Source organism: Anguilla rostrata, chromosome 3, assembly GCF_018555375.3.
Source record: "Anguilla rostrata isolate EN2019 chromosome 3, ASM1855537v3, whole genome shotgun sequence".
NCBI lineage: Eukaryota > Metazoa > Chordata > Actinopteri > Anguilliformes > Anguillidae > Anguilla > Anguilla rostrata.
In genome coordinates, this window is record NC_057935.1 from 18,150,807 (window position 1) to 18,177,654 (window position 26,848).

General features: G+C 43.2%; 1 protein-coding gene across 5 annotated transcripts in view; it reads right to left on the bottom strand.

Annotated features, from left to right (window-relative positions):
* LOC135250387 (glutaminase kidney isoform, mitochondrial-like) overlaps positions 1-26,848 on the bottom strand; it is a 32,562-nt gene extending 5,714 nt beyond the window's left edge. The window contains exons 1-15 of one of the 5 annotated variants that reach the window (XM_064326616.1): positions 26,412-26,847; positions 17,416-17,512; positions 16,869-16,990; positions 14,263-14,392; positions 14,052-14,131; positions 13,800-13,963; positions 13,029-13,087; positions 8,729-8,761; positions 8,560-8,618; positions 8,112-8,178; positions 6,992-7,042; positions 6,348-6,524; positions 4,965-5,096; positions 3,524-3,616; positions 565-2,558 (exon numbers count right to left, since the gene is read on the bottom strand). In XM_064326616.1, the coding sequence (XP_064182686.1) occupies positions 2,409-2,558; positions 3,524-3,616; positions 4,965-5,096; positions 6,348-6,524; positions 6,992-7,042; positions 8,112-8,178; positions 8,560-8,618; positions 8,729-8,761; positions 13,029-13,087; positions 13,800-13,963; positions 14,052-14,131; positions 14,263-14,392; positions 16,869-16,990; positions 17,416-17,512; positions 26,412-26,707 (1,710 nt within the window). In that variant the 5' untranslated portion in view covers positions 26,708-26,847 and the 3' untranslated portion in view covers positions 565-2,408. Of the gene's footprint in view, positions 1-564; positions 2,562-3,523; positions 3,617-4,964; positions 5,097-6,347; positions 6,525-6,991; positions 7,043-8,111; positions 8,179-8,559; positions 8,619-8,728; positions 8,762-9,924; positions 12,310-13,028; positions 13,088-13,799; positions 13,964-14,051; positions 14,132-14,262; positions 14,393-16,868; positions 16,991-17,415; positions 17,513-26,411 lie in introns of those variants that run through there. The other 4 variants (XM_064326615.1, XM_064326614.1, XM_064326612.1 and 1 more) reach the window with 4 other exon arrangements.

Sequence of the window (26,848 nt, forward strand, 5' to 3'; positions counted from 1 at the left end):
TCAATCTCTTCAATATATTTTTGTTCATATATATATATATATATATATATATATATGGGGTGCAGGGAGATGCCAGTATTTGTATTTGTATCTGTATTTGTTCAACCAAAAATGATTTGTATTTGAATAAAAACTGTAAGTCGGCGTGGTTAAAAACGGAAGAAAACTGTATAAGCACACGTGTAAATATAGCTTACACAGAAATATACTCACAAAAGAAACACACTGACACAAAATATACATTTCTGTAATTTTTGAATAAATATTCCAATAGGAATTTTAAATATATTTCAAATAAAGGTCATGTTGTTTTTCTGTAAAGTAACACAACATAACTTGTGTAACAGGGAGATAAGGGGTCGATATGAGGACCAGCGGAGGACTGATTACAGTCCCCCTCCCAAAAAAAAATAAAGTTCGTGAAAACAAGAGACTGAGACTTAGATGACCCCTTTCCAAACTGTCTGTGCATGTTTTTCAAAGGGTGGAGATATTATTTTTACAAGCAGATGGGACACAAAGACAAAACACACAGAAAAAAAATGGACATAAAGTAACAAGGAGTTGGGATTTAAAATAAATTTATTAAATGATACAAAATGCATGGGAGAAAATAATCCAAAAAAACCAAAACAAATGAAAAGTCAAATACAGTGGGAGGTGTGAGGATTAATATGTTATACACATACTGTGAGAAATGCTGTCATTTTGACAGAAACACTGGTGCTGCATTCAAAAACCAGCTCTTATACATACGATTCAGGTCTGTCACATTTTTACGGGACGCTGAAAGCACAATCCCAGCCAGGTTCAAGTAAATTTCGCAAGCACGCTCCTTACCGAGACAGCAATCATTTCAGAGCTGGAACATGCCAGCTTTCGCACGCCATTTGCCGCTTCACAGTGATCACAAGACACTTCCAACTTCCAGCTCAGAGGGAGACGTTTAGCAGCAAAGTCTCGTGCTTCACTCGCACAAAGACAAAAACGAGAAACTACACAAGCGACTCGTGCGAAAGGGATCGATTTCAATAGGATCTGATTGATGGATGACTCGTTGACAATTTTCCCCTGATGCAATCAATGTAAGTCAGGTTTGTGAATGCATTTCATCACATGGCACAGATGACCTCTTTAAAATAAATATTCAAACTGTTTATGACCGAGAATCATTTTCAAACCACACGTACAAGCACACATGAAATAATTTGCAAACATGACAGCCGGTAACTGCAAGCCTACAGCATCTACAAATAAAAACAAATACATGCATATTCCATTCAATATTAATCCCATGGACAACAAACACACTTCCAAGACAGCCAAAGTCAAAGGCAGTTAGATAATAACATTTCAAGCATGGTCAAAAATGCACATAACCATCAATCAAAAAAATAAATAAATAAAAGGAAATGTTGTGGCCCTGCTGAATTCTGCAGCGAAGCGTAGCATCTTAGGCCTATGGTCAATAAATGCATAACTGAACTCTCTAAGCGAGAAGTTTGTTTTAGCAGCAGGGTAATGAGGCTGAAGATGGGGTTCCCTATAGAGGCCTCTCTGCTTAGGCTGAGGAAATGGTCTTGAGAGAACCGAGAATTATTCAATTAAAACTCGTTTTTTTACTCTTCTCCAACCACCCAAATATTAAAAATAATGATGCGAACAGAGAATTAATTTCAATAAGATAAGTTCAATTTAAGATCATGACAAACAAAAAGGAGAGGCTGCGCTTGCAGTTGTGGCCTGCGCCACTCTGCTGTACGTTGCCACGGAAGCGAATACCTCGTCATTGGTCAGCGCCCCCGAGCTTGATCTCGGGGGGGGGGGGCACCTCTCTTGCCAAATCATGTCTAACGGAGCAGGAAATCCGGTAGTGGCCACCACAAACTGAGGCCATGGCCGTCAAGGTGTGTGCAAAAGGTGCAATCAATGGGCGTGCTCAACCTTCGTTACCCTGCTAGCTACTACAAGCTGTTACTCAGGCACTTGCTGGTATTTATAGTTAGGGCTCCATGGAATGCATAAATATAATTCAGCCAGTAATACCAGGGTTCTTTAAAAGGCTCATCAATGCACTAAAGGCCCTCCTTTCCTCACTGGCTATAAAAAGCAGTATCTGTAAAAAGCTACAAACTGCTGAACTTCAGCTCTGCTGGCCACTTCAGCATCTCGTATTATTGGAAATCAAATGCGTTCCACATCAGGGAGGATTGGAAACGTCCTTTAACTCATGTGAAGAGGATAAAATACTGTGACAATTACAATACACCAGACTGGATAAAAAAAATTAAGTTATTCTGATAAATAACATAAATATGACCCCGGGGAGGTTGGGGGTGTGGGGTTGGCGGCACGATAGATCACTGAAAGAGTGAGAAACTCCTCCCCCCGGTGAATGAGCAGATCCTTTAGTTTTGGTCTCCAACACCCTTCATCCTATAGACTACAGTAGTGGAGCTGTCTACGTCATTCTCGGACGGGGACACCTTTTTCCACAGAGTGTCTTTGAGAGCGAGCTCCTTCTGAAGGCTCTCGTAATCCATTGGTCCAAAGCAGAGCTGCTGTTTTAAGCAACATGGACAACACATTAGATTTCCTCGCAGGGAGACTGCCTGTGCATGTGACCTTTCTCACTCAAAAACATGTTACAGCCGCAATCCGATTTTAAAGGAGAAACTTCACCAAAAATCACCAGCGTAATACCTTCTTCCCTTTATTATCAGTTTAGTAGGTATGAGAGCCAGGGACTGTGGAACCGGGTGGAAAACTGTGAAATCTTTGAGTCTTCTCTCTGACATCGCTGCGTGCGATTCCCTCTCTCAATACATACGTTTCATTTGAGAGGGGGACAGAAGAGAACAAATTAAACATTTAAGATTTTTGGTGAAGTTACTCAAGAAAATCAAACTCACTCAATCTCCAGCAGTGCATGCTCCCGGTTTGCCCTTTGATATGTCACTGGCTTCAGTGATCTTTCAAACAGCTCAGGTTTCGGGGGACACAAAGGCACAGGGACTCAACTGGCAACATTATTTGAACCAAACACCTAAGAATCTAACAGTCGGTGCTTTATACTCAACCTGACAAATCACAGCGCAAACCAGACACTGTTATGTACAACAGAACAACACTGCACATTCAATATCTTAGAGAAAACTGCATTACTACAAACATCCTTTAGAGGGCAGCAATGCCTTTCAACTGAATTCCAAAGTGCAATTAGTACTATAAACATCAGTACAGGTAAAGAAAGACCGGTTCCTATAACATGGGGGACAAGGTAATGGGACAGCTGCTAGTGTATCCTATGGCATTTCCACAGGCTCTACGAAATGACCAGGCCTCCCTGCCTACTGTCCACACTGGTCAAACTTCTGCAGCATCAGTCCACGCTGTCTGTCTCCAGACATCAGATGCATCAAAGAGCCCAGTACAGTTCTGAAGAATGACGGAGTGGCGGACGCATTCGGATAGATGTGGGTGTGTCTACGAGGGGGGCAGGGCTTAGAGGGAGCATACTCACCCGCTGGTCGCCGCCCTCCCGGCGAGGATCCAGTTTCTTGGCAAAGTGCCTCAAGTTGTCGTAGTTGTGGAAGTTGAAGAGGGAGACCAGGTCCTGAAACAACAGGTCACAGTCAGAGACAGCCAATACGGAGCTCAGCTGGTTACCAGATTAAAAAAACTCTGACACGTAGGACACGATGTACTTAACCTGCATTGGTTTAATACTAATTCAGCTGCAAATACGGATAACACACTAAGCTTACAGGTGACATCTGAAAACAAATGGCATAAATAACATATAATAATAATGAAGTACAGTAACAGCTTTTTAATTTGTGTAAAAAACAAGATGGCGGCTAATGAGCTTATCTCGTCTGCCTGCTCAGAGAAACAGCTGTAAATATTTCTCCCAGCAAAACACAGAGCAGCTCCAGACTTCACATTCAAAAGATAACGCGAGTGCAGGAAAAGCAAAGTGTTGATGGTGGGGAAGCATTTCTGCAGATGAAGTGACTCAGAGACACAGCCTCTCCTTGAAAGCTGACGTGCACCGAGAGAAATCTGAAAAGGGGGTGGGATTTCTCCACGCCCATGTAAATAAGCTCAAGAGTGTCTGTGCGCTGTAAATGATTAATCTTTCTCTTATGATGCGGTTGTGATGTCAGGGTGCTTAAAATAAGCGAAACATTTCAAAGCAGGGCACACCAGAAGTCATGGAATAATGCGTAGGGGCAGCGGTGTAGCATAAACGTTATAGAGAACGGGGCTTGCAAACGTGATCCTTGCTACGCACTTGAAATTACTCGCAACAGCATCAAGCCTGTACTGCAAGAAACCGGTTGGATGTTGGCGGTAATGTCAGCATTGTCAACCCGTTAAGGGAGGTGGGCGCCGATAACCTTCCAGGAGCTGAAAATACCTGGACCCCCGCCGGAGTCTCCGCAGTCACACAGATGTCAGGAGGGAGGAATTAATCTGCAGGATACCCACACCCTTCTCCCACTCCAAGCAGAAGCACACAGCGCAACGGCGTAAACAAGCCGCTTAGAGCACACCTACGCGAGGCATCACTGTAGCTAGGGGAGGAGGGAGATCGTCAGGCTGGTGAGTACAGCTTAGCATGGAAGCAGATTGGCAACATGGCGTGGGCGGAGTCAAAATCAGCATCGGGAGAAGAAAAACTAGAGGTAAGGACTACGAGAGCCTAGGGTGAGAAGCAAGAATCAGTAGGCAACAAATGCGATGGAGAATCGAATGAACTCGGAGAGAGTGGTAGCAAGAAGACATTTCAGCATCCTTCCACTATGCAACCGGGCCACTTGACACTGATAAACGGCTGATCCGACTGGCTGACCACAGCAAGCGCACGCTGCAAAATGTGACATCATCGCTCACTATGCAGAGGGATCTGCGTGCTTTCTGAGGGCTGTGGAGAACGTGCGCGTTCCCGCTGGACGTACCGTGCAGAACTGGATGCCTCGCACGCTGTTCCCCAGCTTGTCCAGGGGCGGGGACCAGCACATGATGCCCATCACATTGGGCACCACCAGCAGGATGCCCCCGGCCACGCCCGACTTTGCCGGCAGGCCCACCTGTGGGAGAGAAGAAAAGATTACCCACAAGTCCACATACACAAGCACAGATGAACGTCATGAATACTGACACAGAGAGAGAGAGAGAGAGAGAGAGCAAGAGTCCACATTTCCTCAAAGCACAGATGAACAACATTAATACTGACAGAGAGAGAAAGAGATAGAGAAAGAGAGACAGATTGCACTACTGATGTCACTAACTGTGCTGCGCACTACTGTTATGACTGGCAGAGCTTTCACATTTGTGTATAAACTGAACTATGTTGTGATGCTAGTCCTGTTTTTCTATATTAATATTTATCCAATATCTGCCCATTTTATATCGCCTTCTCTCAAATAGGAGCCGGTGGCTTTGGCAGTATGGACACTAAGCTTTGCCAATGCACTGCCAGTGGAACAGGCAGGACACTACAGCCTGATTGTCTGGGAGTCCCAGGAGCAGGCAGCCAATCAGAAGCAGCTGGAGAGCTGTTGGGCTTCCACAGGTGAGAAATTATCCTGTTTCCATGGAGGAGTGAGGGAAACGAGAACATGACTGCCATTTTAATTATGCTTTATAAAGTGAACAGATGCTAGAAATACCGCCAGGTTACGTCAATCAAACAGGACAGCAGACAGCACCAGACAGCTTGGATAATGAGGGCGGTAGGGAGGGCAGCCCCACACTGTTTTACGCAAGATTCACGTGTACTCACATGGGATTCATGTGTATAATCACACAGGATTCATGTGTATAATCACACAGGGTTCATGTGTATAATCACACAGGATTCATGTGTATAATCACACAGGATTCATGTGTATAGTCACACAGGGTTCATGTGAATAATCACACAGGATTCATGTGTATAATCACACAGGATTCATGTGTATAATCACACAGGATTCATGTGTATAATCACACAGGATTTATGTGTATAATCACACAGGATTCATGTGTATAATCACACAGGATTCACATGAATAATCACACAGGATTCATGTATGTAATCACACAGGTTTCATGTACATAATCACACAGGATTCACCAGTATTATCATATTGGATTCATGTGTATAATGACACAGGATTCACATGAATAATCAAACAGGATTCATGAGTATAAATACACAGGATTCACATGTATGACTACATAGGGGACTCATGTGTATCACACAGGATTCACATACATAATCACACAGGAGTGTGTGTGTGAGTGTTTTTGCGTGTGCGTTTTTCATGTGCGTGTGGAAATGGCTGGCGGGGACTCACGTGGAAAGCGAACTGTCCAGAGAAGTCGTACATGCCGCAGGAGTGCATGAGACTGAGGGTGTTCCGCACGGACTCGGGGCTCAGAACGCGCTCCCCCGTGATTGGGCAGAATCCCCCATTGGCCAGGGTGGCTGCCATGACGCTGGCACTCTCACACGTCACCTCGATGGAGCACAGCTATCGGCCAGAGAGACAGACGGACGCACATGCAGAGGAGAGATTTCACAGAAAGTTCTAAATTTCCGCTTCAGATTTATGACTGATTAACTAATTAACACGGGAGGGAGGACACAACACATCTACTCCGAAAAAGTTCGATTGTATTGTGGATGAAGGTAACCGTGAACGTTCTTTTTAAAATTCCTTGAATGTAAACATGGAGGCCCTCAGTCATTCTGCAAGCAGAGAGCAGTCGTCAATCCTCACGTTCATCGTCATGTGACAGGAACCCTATCAGCTTCCACATGCATTCCCTGGGGGATTGGGGGGGGGGGGGGGGGTTTGGGGGTAGTATCACATATGCACTGCAATGCCACAAATGTCACAACACCAGCGAGACAGACTGTGACATTTACATTCAGCAAGTCTCAACACGCCTGCACGCACGTGTCCACAGCACACGCACTTTACATGTTCTGGCTCACCTGGAAGTAGAAATCCAAAATGGAGGTCATGTCTGTCCCTTCAGGAAAACACTGCAGAAAGAAGGGGGGGGGGGGTTACAGATTAACTAGTGTCTCACTAGATCAGTACACAGTGATATTAAGGACATTCTACTTGTGCCATACCGTATGTTTAAACCCTATTCCAGCCTAAACCCACCCATCAGAAAAAGCTGCAGTTACAGTATTATTTTAGGAGAAGATTTTTTCAAGGGGCCTGGATAAAAGTAGTACTAGTAAGGAACGGTGCAAAGACATGTTTGTTATTGGCACATATATAAATCCTGACAGAAGTTGTAACGATTACCTGAGAGAGGAGCCTTAAAATCAAGATTATGATTGTAGCATGGTGAAGACAGATGGACAGAGAAATACAGAGGGATGTGTGGTCTCTGAGTCAATATCAGATATCAATACAGCGCTAATGGCACGTAGAGTATGTACTCTATGCAGCTACAATCCTGGCAGGAAGATCTGGTTGCAACACACTTCTGGTTGCAACACAGATAGGGGGCAGGGGTCTACAGCAACTGATATCAGCAGGACTGGGGGGCTGTCCATTATAATATTAACAGATCTCATTCATCCATTTATTTATTCATTCAACCATCCATCCAACAGCAGATCCGTTCGTAAGTAAACACGCTCGTCATTTAAATTTGCTGAGAAGGAGGGTTTTTAATCGGTGCGTAAACAATTTCAGGAGGATGTTTTGACTTTAAACATCTCCTCGCTTGAACAGCTGCCAATATGCTGCACATATAAAAGCAGGGTGCAATAATAAGCAAAGAAAAAATGAACACAAAAGGAGCCCACGAACAAAATGATGAGAGCACAGCTGACACCGATATCACAGCAACGCACATCATGCCCCTCATTATAACAGTGCTCATTTAAAACCTTCAGAAATATAATTTAAAACATAGCATCTTCAAGATTCAGGAGAAACTTGTGTTATGTAAACATGTCAAAATAGTTCATTTGAGAGAAAGAGAGTGATTGAGAAGCAAGAGAGACTGAGAGAGAGCGAGAAAGAGAAAGATGGAAGGGTTAATTTGAGGGTAAGACAAAATGAAAGAGAAAGGCGCCACAGCGATTCTACCTTCTTCTCCTTCAGATAGTAGCCTATAGCGAAATTCCGATCTCCTGACTCACGCTCTGACTGGAATCTGGGCCAGAATGAAAATAGACGGTGAGGAATTTCAGAGCAGGTTGCCTTTTTTATTCCAGTGTTTGAGGGTTATGAAAACAAACTCATTATCACAGTTAGTACTAGGAGTAGCAGTCTTGCTATTAATTTCAATATTTATTGACAACCTCATTCAATAATTACACTGTGAACTTTATGTTGCAGGTTTATGTATTAATTTATTGTAAGTTATGTTTTAACGGCTACTATCGGCTGTGAACCTTAAGACTTAATTTAAGGTCATCATTGCCTAAATCCTTTGTATGTGCTTATGCCAGTCACTCTGCCTAAGCCCATGGAATCATACACAGTTCTGCCAGAGGAATGCAGAACTTAGTGCATCTTACATATCTGTACTTACGTGGCATTGCTGAAGCCCACATATTCATTACCAGCCATCTTATTCAAAAAGTTCATGACCTGCAAGACAAAAAACTGGTACTGACAAGAGGTGGCTTTACACAGAGCAAAACAACAGCTGTTCTATTAAGGGACGGTAACAAAATAATGCAGACACATCTTGTACTTACATAGTCAAACTTCTCAGCATTGCTTGCCCCCTGCTGAAACACAAAAGAAGGAACAACTGAATGTCAGATTGTTCAATTAAACAAAGCACAGGAACAATAAAATATTCTAGAAATGCTATGTGGGCTGCTGCTAAATATTCAAAAACAATTACTGAACACGCAAACAGCATCGATTTAACAATATCATTACATCAGAAATAAAGATTCTCATAAAGTATGATACTAATTCAATTATAGGCTGTGATATAGAGTTCAGACAATAAGCAAGATATCAGAATGCATGAAGAATGGTCTGCTTGTACTCAACTAATCAGAGAAAAGGAAAAATAAAATTTGTGAACTGAAAAACAATCGGGATTGTTACTTCACTTTTGGAGCAAAAGGAAATAGCTAAATTTACAACACAATTCAATCTCCAATCGCAGTTCATGAACAATTAAGTTTTATAGCAGAAGAACATAATCCAGAAAAGGGAATGATAATTTTATATTTATGACTGATTTTGTGTGAGTTTGTTTGCAACTATTAATTCTGCAAACCACTGTGTGCGGATTAAGACTAATGGCAACAATGGCAGGAGATTCAGCAAACTCACCAACAAACTGATAACTGTCTTGAACCTGTTTATGGTTATTTCTCACAGTTAAAATAACAGTCTGCAAATTTAGTATTATTATTATTGCCATTCTACTTATACTTCACTTTTTAGTTGGTTTTTACCTTTAAGCCAGTGGTTTCATACTAAAACCACTTCATGTGAAGTATACAACGATAATGGATGATGTACACAGGTAAAAAAGAAAAATAAATGGGTGTGTTTCATTTAATTTTGGCATGCTTGTTAAGAGTTTAAAAACAATCAAAAACAGGTGTGGGGAAAATTGACAAATGCATGGTCATGTTCTCTGTCTCTCCTGTACAGCTTCAGGGATGCAGTGTCAGGCATACTGTCTTGTAGGCTGAGCAACCAAAATAACTAAATAATCCAAAAACAGAAAAAAAAAAACGTAAATCCAGACTTAGGACCCAGAGTACGTTATTTTTACTCATAATTCATCAGAACCAAATCATACAGCACACAGAAACATGTCAAAAACTGTAATATGACAAGTGCAAGAAAAATTAGGCTGCAAAATATTTTTCAATTCCAGATTTCATTCAAAAGGGGGGGGAAATAATGGAAAGATAAAAATTACCAACGTCACTGAACTGTTGCAGTTGTCAAAATATCCCAAAGATGCTAATGCTGTAAAATATGCAACAACATATAAAGCACAAAATAGCCTTCAAAAAAAGACAGCACACAATTCCAGAGCCTTCAGGGAAATCATGAGAAAGGAAAGACATCATGCTTTGCTTTCCCGTCGTTTCACCTGTGGTGAACGCTTCACAGACAGGACGACACTATGCTAAGCTACAGGGTACACTACTCTAACAAGATATTTGAACATGGACAATAAAACATGTTTTTTCTCCGTATGTAAAAAGTGGCTTAAAAGATCAGAGAAAGATACTACAAAATTACCCCGTCAATCATAACATCAATAAAGAAAATAAACAATTTAAAGAAAATAAGAAATATAAAGAAAATATACGTGATTTATTTTAAATTTGATTTCATGTACTTTTGATTCATCAGTGCATATGAGATTACGTAAGAGATTAGATTTAATGTATGAAAAAAAAATTAATTAAGCACAGCGTTACATGGTTTAATGTTAACGCGTGCCTTCACTATCACCTTTTTTAAATGACTGTGCACTGACAACAGGGAAGGCTAATCCCTTTGGTTCTTAGACAGGATAATAAGACAGCACCTTTCAGTCAGAATTCAACATTTACGAACAGCATCAACAGTGAAGACAACTGCGTGACTGCGTGTGCTACAGGAGTGCTACTGGGAGAGACGTAGGATATCCCAGTGATATGACAGGCATACGCCTGAGGAGGGCGCCACTCTAACACATTATTACCATTACACCATTACCAGGCACCTGACTGTGATAAAGTGTAACCCAGGAGAAATGGTGTAGCAGGGATGAACTGCACCAAGTCTTTATGTCAGCTGTTTAAAGTAAACTGACTGGACGTGTGCTTGGCATGTCCAACTAAGTGCTGTCCAAATATGAATTATTTTATTCAATAATAAAGATTTGAATTAATCCTGAGTTCAAATATACATGTTAATTGTAAAGTAAACCTCTGATAATATGTTAAAAGAACAGGTTCAGGTGACCCTTTATGCATCCTGGGAATGTTTCTGGGACAAACGCATTGCACGTACTGCATCCGAGTGGGGAATGGTACACTGAGTCATCAGCTAAAAATGACTACGAGCAAGAGATGGGTCAGACGTGCGATCAACCCCCTGCTCTCAGTAATTACAAAGGCTGGGACCTTGCCATGTGTTGATCATCATGGAAGAAGCTTTACGCTGCGAACATGAATTATCTGATGTTGTCTTTCACTGCACATGGGCACAAAACGAAACTGAATATATTTTAGCGTTCAACTGGAACGACCTCATGTGAAATGGTATCATAGTCGAATAGGTCTCTAATGTTTCTAATAAAGCTATTTCTGTATATATTATATTGAAAATAACTCCGGATAACATGAATGTCCTGTTATTTTTAGATCCTGCACCACAGTTAAAGATGAATACAAATTGTTATAATTAACTCAACAGTGGTTTTCACAGAATCAAAGCACTTGTCCTAACCCTACAAATGTAACTAGTCCTTCCTTTGAAATGTGTTGAATTCCTGAACCCTCCAAACACAGAAACAGGTGTCCTTGACCTCAGAAGTTAAAACGATAAGGAGGAAGTTAAAAGGGTTGTGGGGACGGGGGCTGTTAGACAGAGTGTTTCTGAATCATACTGTATGTGATTCATATACAGTACATCACTGGGACACAACAGAGGGACCTGCATCTTTCACCTACTCCCAAACACCTGCACCCATGTTCTGCACCCTGCTGCTTTCTTGCTAAATAAAGAAATAAGCAAACATGCTCTTGTTTTTTTAATGAATGCATCATGGTTTACAAAAGATCCATGAAATGTGTTCTTTTCACAATTTAACACTCTCCAAAATTGGTACACAGCAATCGAATTGGACGCTTTCATCCAATCCAAATTGCGACTGGGGGGAGGGGCGGGACAGTAATTTGCACACGCTCCAGGAGGGAGACAGGTCCATATGTTGTGCTCATGTGATTGCCATCAACCCATGATTTTTTTTTTTAAGTTTAGATTAAATGAAGGCTATTCTATCACTGCTACAATGGGACCAGAGCATTTGAGACATTATTTTGGAATATGAAGATTAAGATGAGCTTTTCTTCTACGATCCATTAGAGATGGAGATGATACAGAGTGGAGACTACGACTAGTTGACTTTAAAACGTCTACAGCTCTAGCTGCAAGTTTAGTAGGACACAGAAGTAAGCTGTGAGGAGGGTGTGGTGCGAACGCTCGTAGTTACACAGAGGGGTAACAGCAGTAAGACAGCAGTCTTATCTGACTGGCGTACGCAGCACAAGCGTCCTTTGGGGGTCTAGTCTTCACTGAGGCACCTACGATACGCATTTGGAGGTAAATCCCAAACACACATCTTTCACCTAAAATTTCACACATCAACAACGTACAACAGTAAAACACAAGACAACACCATCAGAACGGTTGCTTCTATCATCTATCACAACCTTCCCCTGATTGACAGTGAGACTATTCCCAACTCACATTTTCATATCTTTTCCCCCTAGGTCTTATGATGAAAATAGAAACCTGCATGTCAGTAGGCTTGGAGGGCATGCGTATCCAATAATATTCAGCCTCTCACAGGGCAAAATGAATCCCACTTCATGCTGTGGCCTTACTTATCTTTATTACAGGATATATCAGGCTTTAATAATAACATATCCCCAAGCACTGCAATAAACGCCTTACACAGTCCTGGCAATGTTTGGTCTGATCCATGACTGTTTCGTCACCAGACATGAAGAAGCAGTCTGCTGCTCTTGTTAAAAACAAACATCTGACAGTGCGTTTATTTGCCATCTTAACTGCCAGATAAAAATTGGGGAAATTTTGCCAAAGAAAGTTTCCCCCATGATACATTTTTTTAAAATAGACATTTTTTAAACTGCCACCAACAGTGATTAAAAATCAAAATTGGGTTCAGGCATTACATGCTTGTGTGCTCTCTAATCTCTAAACACTCTAACACATCCTCTTTGGTAAATGTCATTGACCAAAATCTCATGTGGAATCAATGTAATTAAAATAAGCCATTACCTTAATGAGTGAGGTGCACACTATGGCACCAGCATTCACCATGGGATTGTGGGGTTTATCTGCAAACACAAACACAAAGTGTTAGAAACATACTACACCTCACTGGATTCTTTAACCCCAAGCACATTGAACACATTGTTCTCTTTCAATAACCAAGTTTCTCATATTCCAACAAAAAAGTATGCTTTTTTCTCACAAATTTGAAATGCCCAGATAGTAGACAACATTTCACAGTTAGAATGAATGGCACTGAAGTTTTAATTAATCTTCATGCTCATTCCCTTTCTTCATTGCAAATACTGACCTTCAAAGCCTCTAAATGCCTTGCGGCAGAGCATGAAAACATTTCGCACAAGATAAAAAGCATAAAAACTATTTCACACAAGGACCAGGCATTGGGAATCCTTTCAATAGCTGAAGTACAAATTCAGTGACTGGGATGTGCAAAAATACACGATAAAAGCATGCTTAATTGAGTTATCTAAAGCAAACGGTACCATTTATATTTCATACAACATTAGTCAGTCATTCTGTCATTCATAGATAAAATGAACATTGATATATATTCAGAATTTGATTCCCTCGCACAGGACGATACAAGGACACACGCCATCAGACAGAAAAATAATTTAAATGAAGTAACTAGCTTTATACTTTATCCACACAGCAGTTAAAATGGTCTTGTTTCAATTGAATTTCAGTTCTCTGTAAGGAAGCTGAAATAAGCCAAAACAATATGAATGCTAATCTGCAGAGGAGATTAACCCTCACCTTCCTCGTTCAGGAACAGCTTGTTGAAGCGCAAACCGCTGGGCTCTTTCCCGATGAACCTGTGCACGTACTCGGTCCCATGGTCGTGCACGGCGATGGCGTACTTCAGCGGCTTCACACATGACTGCAGGCAGAACGGGACTTTGGTGTCACCAACTGTGTGCCTGTGGAGGTGGGAGAATGGAGTATGCCACGTTTAAAAAAGGCCCTGGATTCAGTTAAACCCCCCTCGCCCTGCTCAGATCTGGTTACCTCTGCCCGTCCACGGTACACAGCGAGACCGCCCACAGGTCCGGGCTGAATCTGGCAAGCTGGGGGATGTAGTCAGCAACCTACCAGCAATAGGGAAAACAATGCATTAACAACACTGGAAAAACACTGCATTAAAAACACTTCTTATTGTGCTACAGGAGTATCCATTATGGCTGACAGGGACAAAGCCCCCTGACTGCCTGCCACACACCTGCCCTCCTGACAGCTTCTTGGCGCTGTCGTACAGGTCGTCAATGTGGGAGGCAAAGGAAAGGAAGTCAGGGATGACAAACTTCTTGCGGAAAGCCTGGGTCAGCAGCACGATGTTGCTCTGGACACACCTGGAGAGAGAGGGCATGCTGCAGGTGAGGACTCTCAAACCAACCCATGAGGGGGACACATGCACAAGAGGCTACTACCCCTATACAAGATCACACAGGGAAAAAAACACCATACACAGACTTTATAGATACATAAAAAAGTAAATATAAAATAATTTAAATGTTTAATGTTTAAAATTATTATTATTATTATTATTATTAATGACCTAATGATCGTGACTGAAGGCCTGACATTTCAAACGTTACGGGCAAAAATCTAGCATCAAATCTGGACAAGATCAAGAATCAAATTCACCGTCAAGATCAATCTCCCACTGGACACTGACTGTACTGTGATGTCACAGTATGTAAATGTAAATGGGTGGGGACGCATGGCTATACAAAATGGCTCTGAGCCAGTTTGACACCACACTGCTGGCTTGTTTCTCATTATCAGATAATCTGAGGAGAAAAGGCATAACAGGACAGCTGTGTGGGAGGTCTCTCCCTATCTCTGGTCTCCAGAGGGGTCGACGTCGGCTAAACAGGGGCCCCTTGCCTCGCTCAGGAGTTTTCAGTGAGACGGTTTTCTCCATTCTGAGAAAACTCACACGGTGCACAGAAAGCCAAACTGGCATCAGACTTTCACTTTGAAATTCTTGTTTTCTTATCTTGTACTGGTTAATACAGTGACTGTATGTGTATCAAGTCAAATAGGAGAAAAAGGGCAAATAAAATATGCTTTTCCTCCTTTTTATCCTTTCCTCCTCACAAATACTGCTGCTGTGGATTCGGAAGAGCACAGATTGGCATGAGCACTTCTCTACAGCACGTGCTGTCGACAGCACTTCTTTTCACAATGCGCTCGACAAGTCTGGCTCGCACAGACACGGCACTTCATTTGCAGGCAGACCGTGAGGACCCAACCGACCAGTGGGAATCGCTAGCACATGATCAGGTGCCGTCATCCCTGCGATGCTAGCGCCAAGTGCACATCGCTCTGCAGGTCCGCTGGCCACAGTCAGCAATCGCATGATCCAGACTCACGACCTAACCTTGGGGCCCACCTATGCACTAGAACAGTGCCTTAGCAGAATGAGCCACCCAACAGCCCTGAATATTTTTTAATCACATGATATAGTAATGACATATCTTGCCAGACAGAATAAAGCCCCAACTTACAGCACCTAGTTATACTTGCACCATAGAAAAAACATGGCTTCTAATCTAGTAACATTAAGCTAGCTAACCTACTGTACTCTTAAGGTAAATGTTCGGCCAGCTAGCTATATTATATTGCAGTGGATAGCCAAAGAATGTCAGGAATGTTCCCTTATATAAAGATTTTCCCTATTAACTGAATAGCAGCATAGCTGTTTTTCAACATTGTTTGCTTCATGTAAAAAAAAAAAACTCACTATGATCCTCCAATTGTTGATATTTTTGTGGCAACAACCTATCACTACATCAATGAGGAATCAATCTACCTTCTGAAGAACCTGTGGTTAAGTGACCGCTGGTAGGCAGCTATCATCAATTGGCTTAGAGTGAAACTAAACTCACTGTCAGCCCTTCTCCAGGGAGAGGGGCTCAAAAGGAACAGCAGAGTCTTCAAGCCATGCGAAGAAAGGATTAAAACCAAGCACGGGCCGGGAATGAGCAGACTCAATCATTGATACATGCAGGGCGATGCATCGCCTGGTCTCAGCTTTTCCGTGAGATGCGTATGACATGCAGGGAACCAGATGGCCTGCTTCCCAGGAACCTGCTAAAAAAGACAGTTTTCGCTGCGGTCGCTCTGCCACTCAAGGTCGACTCAGAGCAGTGAAATAATCTATCAGCGCGTCGGGCACACAGCGGCCATCGATTTACACGGCCTCCGATCAGACTGTCACTGAAAGCCAGAATCCACCTTCCCCCAGGACATCCTCTCTTTTGTTAAGGAGGGAAGTAACATAAATCAAGCAGAGGGTGGCCATTCACAAGGCAGGGTTTAATGGAGGATACAGGGACAGGGTGGTTAATATGGCGGACACAGCTCTGGGGTGAAACATAGGGGGTTGCTCATGTGTGTCTAAATGCACCCATTGCCGGGACTGCTTTCAATAAACAAGGCACGTGTAGTACACTGATCAAAGCTGCCATGACCTTTGTTTATTCATTTGTGTGTGTGTGTGTGTGTGTGTTCATATATAATGCATGCAGGTGTGCTTTCTTATGAGAGAGAGTGACATGACAAGGAGAAGGACAAATAGAGAAAGAGAATTAGAGTAAGACAGATGGAGAGACAGAGAGAGACACATAAAGATAGAGACAGAGCAATAAATGGACAGTGTGAGAGTGAGAGAGAGTAAATGAAGGTAAGGGAGAAAAGCATCAGGCACATTGATGTTACCGTGGGGGTTGTTTGGCCACTATTTACCAATACCTGTGGTGAGCATTTTTATTAGAGCTCCCTTCACCTCTGTAATATACAAGTTTTATGATCACCACCTACTTTTTGAAGAGGTGTCGGTCCAGCATGACTCCATCTGAGGATGACTTCAGGGTGATCTTTAGCATCTCCATACACTCCCTCAGCCTGGGGTCACCTGTGCGCAGTCCGGTGGCCTTCAGTGCCTGCACAACCACAGGGGAATTATGGGTAACCACATAGACCAATTTACCTAAAAATATAAACCCCAGGCAGCATCCATGTAGGAAACGCAAATCTCATTCAGGGGTGAGGCCAGTGGTCAAACCGGTGCTAATGGGATGCGAAGTCCAGTGCAACAGCTTGAGGAGTGGGTTCAAACTAACTCAGGACTTCAGCTCCCATCATGCTGCGTGAGCTACCACTGCCACCATTGTGACACTGCCATACCACATGGCCAAATCAAGGGTCTGAGTGAGGAGTGAGACAGGACTGCTCACTCTCACATCAATTCCACCCCCCTTCCCCCAAATACGTGACTGGGCAGCAAGGGTGAATCATGACGACGGGGCTCGCCAAAAATCCTGCTGGGCAATAGGTGTGCACGCAGGTCTGGCCACGCGTCACTTACTGTGATGAACTTGTGAGCAGGGATTTTTTCCTGGCCCTCGGCGATGGTATAGAACAGCAGGTCCTCCAGACTGGGCAGAATGCCAGCTTTCCTTCTCCTGTGGGGAAGAAAGACACAGTTTCAGGAGAGGGCGATGAACCTCAAGACTGTTAAAGTAAACCCATGATTGGCCCAAGGCAGTGGAGTTAATGAGTTACAACAGAAATGGCTCTAGGAGTTTAGCACTTCATATTACTCTATTACAGCATTGAGAAATGCATTCAGCATGGCAAGGAATGGACCAGTTAGATGGGGCAGAAATCACAGTTACAGATCATGAGCATATGTGCTCACATAAATCAATAGAGTGGAGAGATGTCAAGTCCTATTCAATTAACAGGCGGCTCAAGGTCCATTTCAACTGGGAAGGATAGCTCTATAACAATGATCCACAGCTATGGCTATATGGAAATGATAGCTATAATGATATGGGTGGACTGTAAAACAACACACAAGTTTCCAGCAAAAGCAGGGCACTGACTGGTTTGACATCTTTCATCTTTGCAGACATGTTTCAGAAATCTCGCAGGTGATCCAAATAACTTTTATTTATCGTCTAGTACAAAGGATAATTAGATGCTGCTCATAATTCCGCTCAAACCTGAAACCTTATGAAAAACAGCCAATACAGGATGAATTAAGCAATTAAAAGGAGTGATTTGGCATAACACTGAGCTGACAGACAGATGTCCCGCTTTTTCTTACAGTCCCCAAGCCAAGCAGCAACGCTACCTGGCAGAGCCACAGTTCAGCACGGTAAAGGGAATGTCAGCCGGATTCTAAAATGGCTTGAAGAAGCAAATAATCAATCACCGTTCTGAGTATACATTAAAATAGCAATGAACAAAACCTTTCTTTGCTTTTTCCTTCAGTTGAAGTGGACAGAAAATGTGTTGAGGTGTCTGAACAAAGTGTTATTTTTATATTAATATAATATATTGTATTATATTTTTAATATATTGGTTATTTATAAAAGTAAATTCTTTGCACACTTCTCTCCTTCTCTCGTGTCATTTCTGGATGACTGGTTTTGAGGAGGGAAACTAGTCCAGAGGGGGATTCTGGGAGACCTTGGAGGGGGTGTGAAGCGTGGTCATGTGCAAAGAATTATCGGCCACAAGCCTCAGTTGATACTACAGAAGCGGCACTGAAAATATAAATATACTTACTCACAAATGTAAAGTAACCATATCAATGAAAAAGAGAAAGAAAACCAGCAGTATGTATGAGCAATATTAACAAAAATCCTAATTTGGTTTTTCATCAACGTACACCAGCAAATCACTAACTGTTATCACACAGACTGAACACTTATATCAGAACTGGATATATTGCAAGGTACATATATGCCATTTTAAATTATCACACTTAACTGCGCAGTATTTAAGGATTGTTCTATTATTTAGTCTTGAAAATAACACCACCAACACCAACACAACATCAAAAATAATAATCATTATCATCATTATCACATAAAAGGTCATTCACTTAACAAGGACAATTTGCAAAGTACAGTATTAAGCCGTTATTAATTGCTTCAGGGTTTGACTAGGTGTGTTTTCTGCCAGTGGTGGAATGGATACAGTATATAAAGCCTCTTCACTCTCCCATGAATTTCACTTTCAGTAGGTTGTTAGAACGAAGTTCCTCATGTACACTTCACAGTGGAACCTAAACCACAGACCTATCAATACTAACATACAGCTGGTGGCCATTTTGCCTCACTGCCAAACTAGTTCTAGTGCTGTTACTGGAGTACAGGAGCTGAGAAGAGTTTCTAGGCCTCAGATGTAAAATAAACGCTTTTCAAACAAAAAATGTCTTCATTTGCATTACATGAATACAGCACCGTCATAAATACTGTGCAAACAACTCCTTTTGCAAAGCAGTAGCTCCTGTAGAAGTTACAGTTTGAGCCAAATGATGGGAGAGAAAGCAGGGAGAACTTGCCTCCTGTCCCAGAGACAGTGAGATAAGCTGTACTGCTTTCACGCCACCTCATCTCACCCTGAATCATTCAACAGCTGCCTAGGATTCCTGGCAATCATGAATCCCACCTCCGTTGCACCCTTCAGCCATATTTAAAAACTGCTGAACCATAGGGTGTGTCTGGAACTTTCTTTGTGAACCGTGTTTGTTCATATTGAATGTCATTTGGACGTTATATGTAACAAACATGTATGGTGGCACCATGCAACATCTGGTGCACTGACCACAGACGATGGGTCTGCATCTACAACAACGAAAACGTACAAAAATGTATCCGTCTGTACAGTCAGTGGGTGGCCTGCTCCAGGTGTATTTCATAATGGTAATGTTACTTGTTTAATGTTTCACTATGTTTTCTCCAGATGAGGGTTGACTATGACAGTAGCTCTCTCTCTCTGAGGATCTCACTGACAGATGTCAAGGTGGCAGTGGCGAAATTAAAGTTACGTACAGCCCACTGCCTCAGCAAATGGACCGAGGGTAAAAGAGAGAGTATTTGTTCAGCTACATGTTAGATGGAGTTGTCCAGGCACAAGTTTAGTGTTTATTGACATTGTAGATTTAGGACAGCAGAAACGTCAGTCAACAGGGTTTCATCCATAAACACCTGCAGGCAAAGGCAAATCAGAGACATCCTTGTTTGCCCAGTTTTTCAAGAGGAAACACGACATATACCTGGACTTCTAGCTTAAAAACAGACGAAAGTGGTGCATGACCCAGGTGCACAGTAAGGTTACCCTTGCAGGCAGGTGTACATTAAGGTTCTTATACCACAGTTCACAAACGGGCTTGCACACATGCAAGTCAGGGGATGAGACTTTGGCTACGTTTACACCAAAGGTCGTGATACCCAGTTCCGATTTTTTGCCTAAATAAAATTATTCTTGATTGCCCGTATACATCTACTTTTAGAAGTAACCAATATCCAATAGTTTCGTTAAGAGGGTTTACACTTGAACCGACTCTTCACCCCACAGACTCAAAAGGCCCGTAACCTCAGCATTCATCCACTAGCCTGAGCCTCCCTCCTCCATTTCACTTCTTTTAACATTTAATGTTACCAGCGGAGAGTGGCTGTGCACATTACGTTACGCAAATGCGAAAAGTCTGAGAATATCGCATTCTTAAATACGCGTGCAATTCCAATTTGTGCATTTAGATGACGCTGACTGGAACCCTCCCCTCCATCGACAATGCTAGAGCCAACTGCTCAGCGTCCTGCCAAATTCGGCACTGGCACAGTCCAGACCCGACACCAGACCCTGGGGCCGAATCCATGCACTAGAAACAGAACCTTAACAAGATGAGCCACCCAGCATTTCTGCAGCTCTTTAGTTAACACTTTACATGTCTTTTGTTGCATCTATGCTCTATTATCCTGTTAACGGTGGCAAATTGTATACCCTTTCCTGCCTTTCTCCTTTTCTCCAGCCTGTGGCTGCTGACAGTAGGTCCATTGTGTTTCACTAGTACAGCGTTCACCGTTGGCTAAGAAACCCGCCATTTTGCAGGGGCCTGAAACGCTGGAAGCACGTCTCACTAAACCTCCCTGAGGAACGGCGCTGGCTGATTGCCACACGCCACATGCTGTGAGGAAGCCACCCCGCCACGTGCCTCTCAGCGGTGATTCGTGTCCGTCGAAACTTAACATGGATGCTTAAGTTGATACATCTGCTTTGTAAATTTGCTTTCTTCCAACACCTGTTTTTTTATGGAGCTGTTTATCTTGACTTGTGGGCGTAGGTCTTTGACTGACCCGTTCTCAGCGCTGAAACAAAACTGGCCCTTTTTTTCAAGGAGTGCAGTGTCAAACAGGAGCCTCTCTATGCCTCTCTAGATATATGACTTCCCCTCTAATCTCAGCCTGGCCAGAAAACCAATTCCAATAGAACGTGAGGAAGAGGAAGTTTGGGGGGAGGAAGGAAACGGTAAACACATGCATGAGTAAAGCAATCACAAAGAGTGCAAAATCCCATCAATATCAGAGGCCCGACTGTCAGCCTACTTTCCTCCAAAAAGCAGAAACTTTTCCCCTCTTTCTCTCACACACTCAGACTCTCTTTCTTTGATCCAAGGCCACTGTGAACTTGTGCGGAGTTCATTCTTCACGCTCTGCCGCTTCAGACAGAATTAGCAGCTCCAGGTTGTTTATTCTGGCTGCTTGTTCAAACTAATCCAATGCAGCGGCATGTGTGTGCGTGTGTGTGTGTGTGTGTGTGCGCGCGTGACAAACCCACTAGAACCTAAGGTCGGTGTGAGAGGACATGCATATAGGTGACAGCCACGCAAAACTCCAATGTCCACTACATCTCAAAGATGGCCTCATTGCTCAATTACATGATTCATATTTGGGGAGACAGGGGGTTGAAAAATTAGTAACACACAACAGTTCCTTCTTTAAAAAAATAGTTTCAAAATACAAGGAGAAAATGGACCCCCCGCGGAGGGTAGTTCTTCTATCCCTTTGTCCATCACGTTCCATTGCCAACCCCCTCATGACACACATGACCTCAGCTATACCTTTTCCAGCCAGTACTGTTGCTCAAAACAAAACTCCCTCTCCCCCTTCTGTGACTCTCCTTCTCTCTTCTCTCTCCTTCTCTGTTGCTTGCCTCAGATTGAATGCTCTCACAGTAACTGAGTGGTTGTAAGTCTATACTGGTTGCCATGGTGATCTCAGCTATGTAAAAACTGTAAAAACTACCTCAAAACAGAATTTCCAAAATGGCACACAAAACATTCACTGCTATAGAAAAATGCTGCAGCCGGTGCACTAGTTTTGCTTATGTATCTATAAACTGGTGTTCTATGTAGAAATCAAATGTCCTACAATCAAAGATGAGAGAATGCATCATTTTGCTGCCTACTCCTGAAGTTTACATTTCTTCCCATTCTGGGCGGAAGAATATTAATGGCATCTTAATAACAGGGAAAGATAGTGTTAGTCATAGGCTCCCATTTTAAACATGCCGCCCTTTGCATTAGTAAGCTAAGGAGGGGACACCAATTAGAGAACTCATTGATATAGCATTACATTTTTGACATTTAGCAGAAGTTCTCATCTAGAGTGACTTACATAGCTTACATCACCTAAAATCCACTTATACAGCTGGATAATCACAGAATCAGTTCAGATTAGGTACCGAGCACAAGGGTACAGAGGCAGTGTCCCAGTTGGGAATCAAACCTGCAACCTCAAAGCCTGGGGTTTCCATTTACTATCCACAAACGCCGAATAAATCAGGGCCATTATATGTCACATGCATACAAGTCGGCAGAGTCCTGTAAGACATGGCAGTCAGTTTGGGTGTCCACCAAGCAAATAAATCAGTCATTAAATTAAATCTTGTGGGCAAAATTCAGCCATCGCACATCCCCGCTCCTGCACTTGGTACAGCACTAGCAGATTACGATCTGGCATTGCTTATCTTAAATTTTCTTAACAAGAGGACAAACAGTCCCTGGCTGATAAGACAGACCGGCTCATATCAACACTGTTATCCAGGTTCAACCACAAGCACCAAGAACCTGGCCGGATATTTGCTTCACTAAATAAATAATAACTACACTGATATATTGCATGATAAGAGATATGGATGGTAGCATCTTTATCCACCATTTGTTGGAAAGACACAGCATACATATTCGAGCAGCTTCAGTGCATTTTTGCCAGACAGGTATCAAGCACAGGAGAGAATTCACTATCCTAAAAAAAAAAAATCACGCTGTGGGAAGATTTCATATCACTTGGTGCTCCAGCCCAGTCTCTACTCCTCAGCTCTGCCATCGCTGACAGGAAGTCTTAGTATCCCCTGGCAACCACTGCCGTGCGATTTACCAGACAAGACTAATAAACCGTTGGGGGGGGGGGGCAGCGAATCCTTCAGGCACAGCAGCGAGCGCATAGCAGGTGAGACGGAGGCGTGAAGGCGAGCGCGGCCGTCTCGCCCGAGGCTCGGGGATACGGGCGGACGGACTCCGGAAAGAAGACGGCCGACGGACGCCGGTACTCCGGGAGAGGCGCGGCAGCCGCCATTTACAGACTGCACATCTCTCACGTCCCGCCTGGCTCATGAATGTTACAACAGCATGCGCCGGGGTGGGGGTGGGGTGGTGAGGGGTTCGCAGAGTTCAAGGGGAGTGTGTCGATGACAAAGGGCCCATTCAGGGGGGGTGACAGACATACCACAAGGAAGACACTCAATCCATGGGTGAGCAGGTAGGGGGAAGGGCTTAGGAACGCTACAGAGACCTGGTGCTAAACTGCAGACCAGTGAGAGGCTCCACTGACCTTCAGGAATCATTGCCAGCAGACTGCATCGAGTCAGGTGATCTCCTCTTTGGGCTACGCCCATAGCAGCCTGCTCCAGCAAATCCCTCAGGAACACGTAGGATCCCTCATTATCATATTAATCCATCCACCCTCAGAACCAATCCAAACTAATCTGTCTTGGTGAATCACTTAATTAATGCAGAGCTGTGAGCTCATATTCACTCACTTCCACCCAGCACATCAAGCTGTAAATCTATTTACATATTTCATAACTACATTTGTCAGGAATGCTGATCATCTTTCATAAATATGTAAAGGCTGCAGAGGCACACACACAAGCACACACACGCACACATTTGTGCATATACTCTCACACATATATGCATACCCAGAGGATCTGGGTAAAAACATTCTTGCAGTACATGCCTCTAACCACGTCTGGATGCAAGTGTCCATATGGGAACAGGAAGTCAGCCTTGGCACAGCTTCCTACCATTAAAGCGCTCTCCTCCCCTCTTTCACTTTCTGTCTCTGCCTCTTCCTCTCCATCTCTTTCTCCCTCAGCCTCTCCCTCTCTCTGCCCTCCCTCCCTCACTTATTTCACTCGCTGATGGGTAAGGCTCACACACAGCCCAGCCCCCGGGACACACCCAGGGGGTCTGTGCACGTAAGGTATCCTGGTTCATCTGCATGGTAAATTTGCGTAAAGCAGGTTTGAAAATAGCACAGGTGTCAGTGTGGGGGAGGGGAAGTAGGACATCTCACTCAGCTGGAAGCAAAGACCTACAAAGACAAGCATGTGCCACCATCTCCACAGGTTGTTATGGAGACGCAGGAACAGCGGTAACCGTGGGAATACGTGATCTCCCCTGACACCCCAACAGGCCCCATCCAAACCTGAAACGCAGAGAATTTCAAAATACTGATCACACCTGAAAATCTCTGTTTGTTTAGGAAATCGATTGGTCCAAACTAGACCCGTCTTACTGCTGTCAAATGGTGATGCCAGGAGAGCAGTCAGAGATAAAATGGAGCCACACGCGGGAGGAAGGGGTTTCATTACTGGGGCGTTACCAGCAGCCAAGGGAGCAGAAGTCAGACATGCGATATAATGACCCACTGTTTACACAACGGAGCCAGAGAGCGGGAGAGTGAAACGCTCAATCACAGGCCGAGCACGTCCCAGTTACAAAACAAAGACGAGGGCTCCCGCCTCAATACTGGTGTGTTTATGAAACACTGTACCAGGACTGACAGCACTGACCAGAGGTCAAGAAAAATCAAACGAGTTCCTGTTCACGCAGGCTGCCAATCAATTCTGTACACTGTATGACTTCTCCACGCGACAGTATCTCAATTGTAACGCTGACATTTTTCATGTCACACGCTGATCTTTATTATGCCCTGGTCTTCATTGAGCAAGTCTCTCAGGATAAATGAAAATGTCACACATGTCACATGTCCTCTCCCTCTAAAAATGAAACCTCACACTTGAAACTGAAAACTGCAAATTAAACTTCAGGAGTTCAGCAGTGATTACTATCATCATGTAGCTTATTCCAGCACTAAAATCAGGACTCTTAATGGCTGCTTTAAAGCCCCGCTGTTTTTGGCCCAACAGTGTACAAGTAAACAGAACAGGGGGCTTGCATGCGCCCTTCTGTATCCAACGGGTGACTGTTACAGTGTACAGGGATTGGAATATCATCACGCGGTGCAGGTGGCAGGTTTCAGGGTACAAACAAAACAATCAGACGGGTTTGTTCTCCGGGGCGTAAAGGCCAGTTCACATTGGACACATAACCACGGTGTGCCGCACTGCATTGCATCCGACGGTGCGTAAATCCATTTGTACGCGCAAATGGCGTGTCACTGTGTGCTGGAACGTGTGTGAAAAGAGAATACGGCCAAACATCCCCAGAGATTATCCAAAGTCTGCCGGCAAATTCCGCTGTACAGCAGAGTCATTATGATGACTCAACCACTGCGTGTTCTGCTAACGCGCCGTGCTTACAAATGATTTTTTTTTTTTAATTTCGGATAAATGATTCCTGTACTTCCGACCACCTCATAGAACACAAAAAAGTGGATGTGTTAGTGCGTATTGAGGGTGGGGACATCCCAACACTAAATGTCTTAAGATAAACTATTGTCCCCATTTTTAAAGAAGTGCTATTACTTACTTTCTCCGTCAATCAGTGAGATTCGAAGTTCGTTTCGAGTAACTGTAACAAAGTTAACTGTAACTGAGGTCTGAATACTGATACAGCCTACCGACGTATGGTGTTAATGTGGGATTACTCCTCTGAAGTGTATAGCGAACAATCAAGTTAGGGTATAGTCGCTAGCTGTTGTTTGAAATATTTAACTTTAATTTATTTTTAATTCATCACACACAAAAAATTTATATGTGCGGTTAAGGCATCTGCGAGGAATTAAGTAACATTAGAAATTAACCAAGCAGAATTACGTCAGACTTGTGTTGCTGTATTTCCTGACATCACTTCCTTGCATGTTTCTGGAACGTTTGGCTGCCACGCCGGCTAACGTACACCCGACTAAGTTTTGATAAAAGAAAATAATAAAGATAACACACTTGCACCTCAAATAATTTTTGACCTTTCACACAAATATTTAATGCTTTCATCTAACGTTAGCGACCACATTTATCCTTCTTTCAAATTACTTGACTTACTTCTCCGCTGCCGCCTCTTTGCCGGTTTCATCTTTCTTCGCCTGTTCAGTCGCGGCAACGGCGCCCTCGGTCTTGGTGCAGAAGTATTTGACCCCTGTGGAGGGGTACAATAAACGTCGATATCCTCCGGCATGGAACGTCTTCAGTTTTGATAAAACTCTGACATCGTGACAGGCGGTCCTAAAGCAGTAGGAGGCTGAAGATGACGTTTTAATTCTGGCAATACCTGATAAAGGACGCTTTAGGTTGGATTGAAACAACTCCTTTAGCACTGTTGGAAACCTAAACTGTAACATTTCAATCACGTCAAGCTAGTTAAAGGGATTTTTTTCTCTAGGTAATTCTGGATTATGAAATCTAAATAGCGTGTATATACACCAGTCCCCGGTATCTGTTCGACCCCACGGCACAGAGAGCTATAATAATTCTGTACCGTA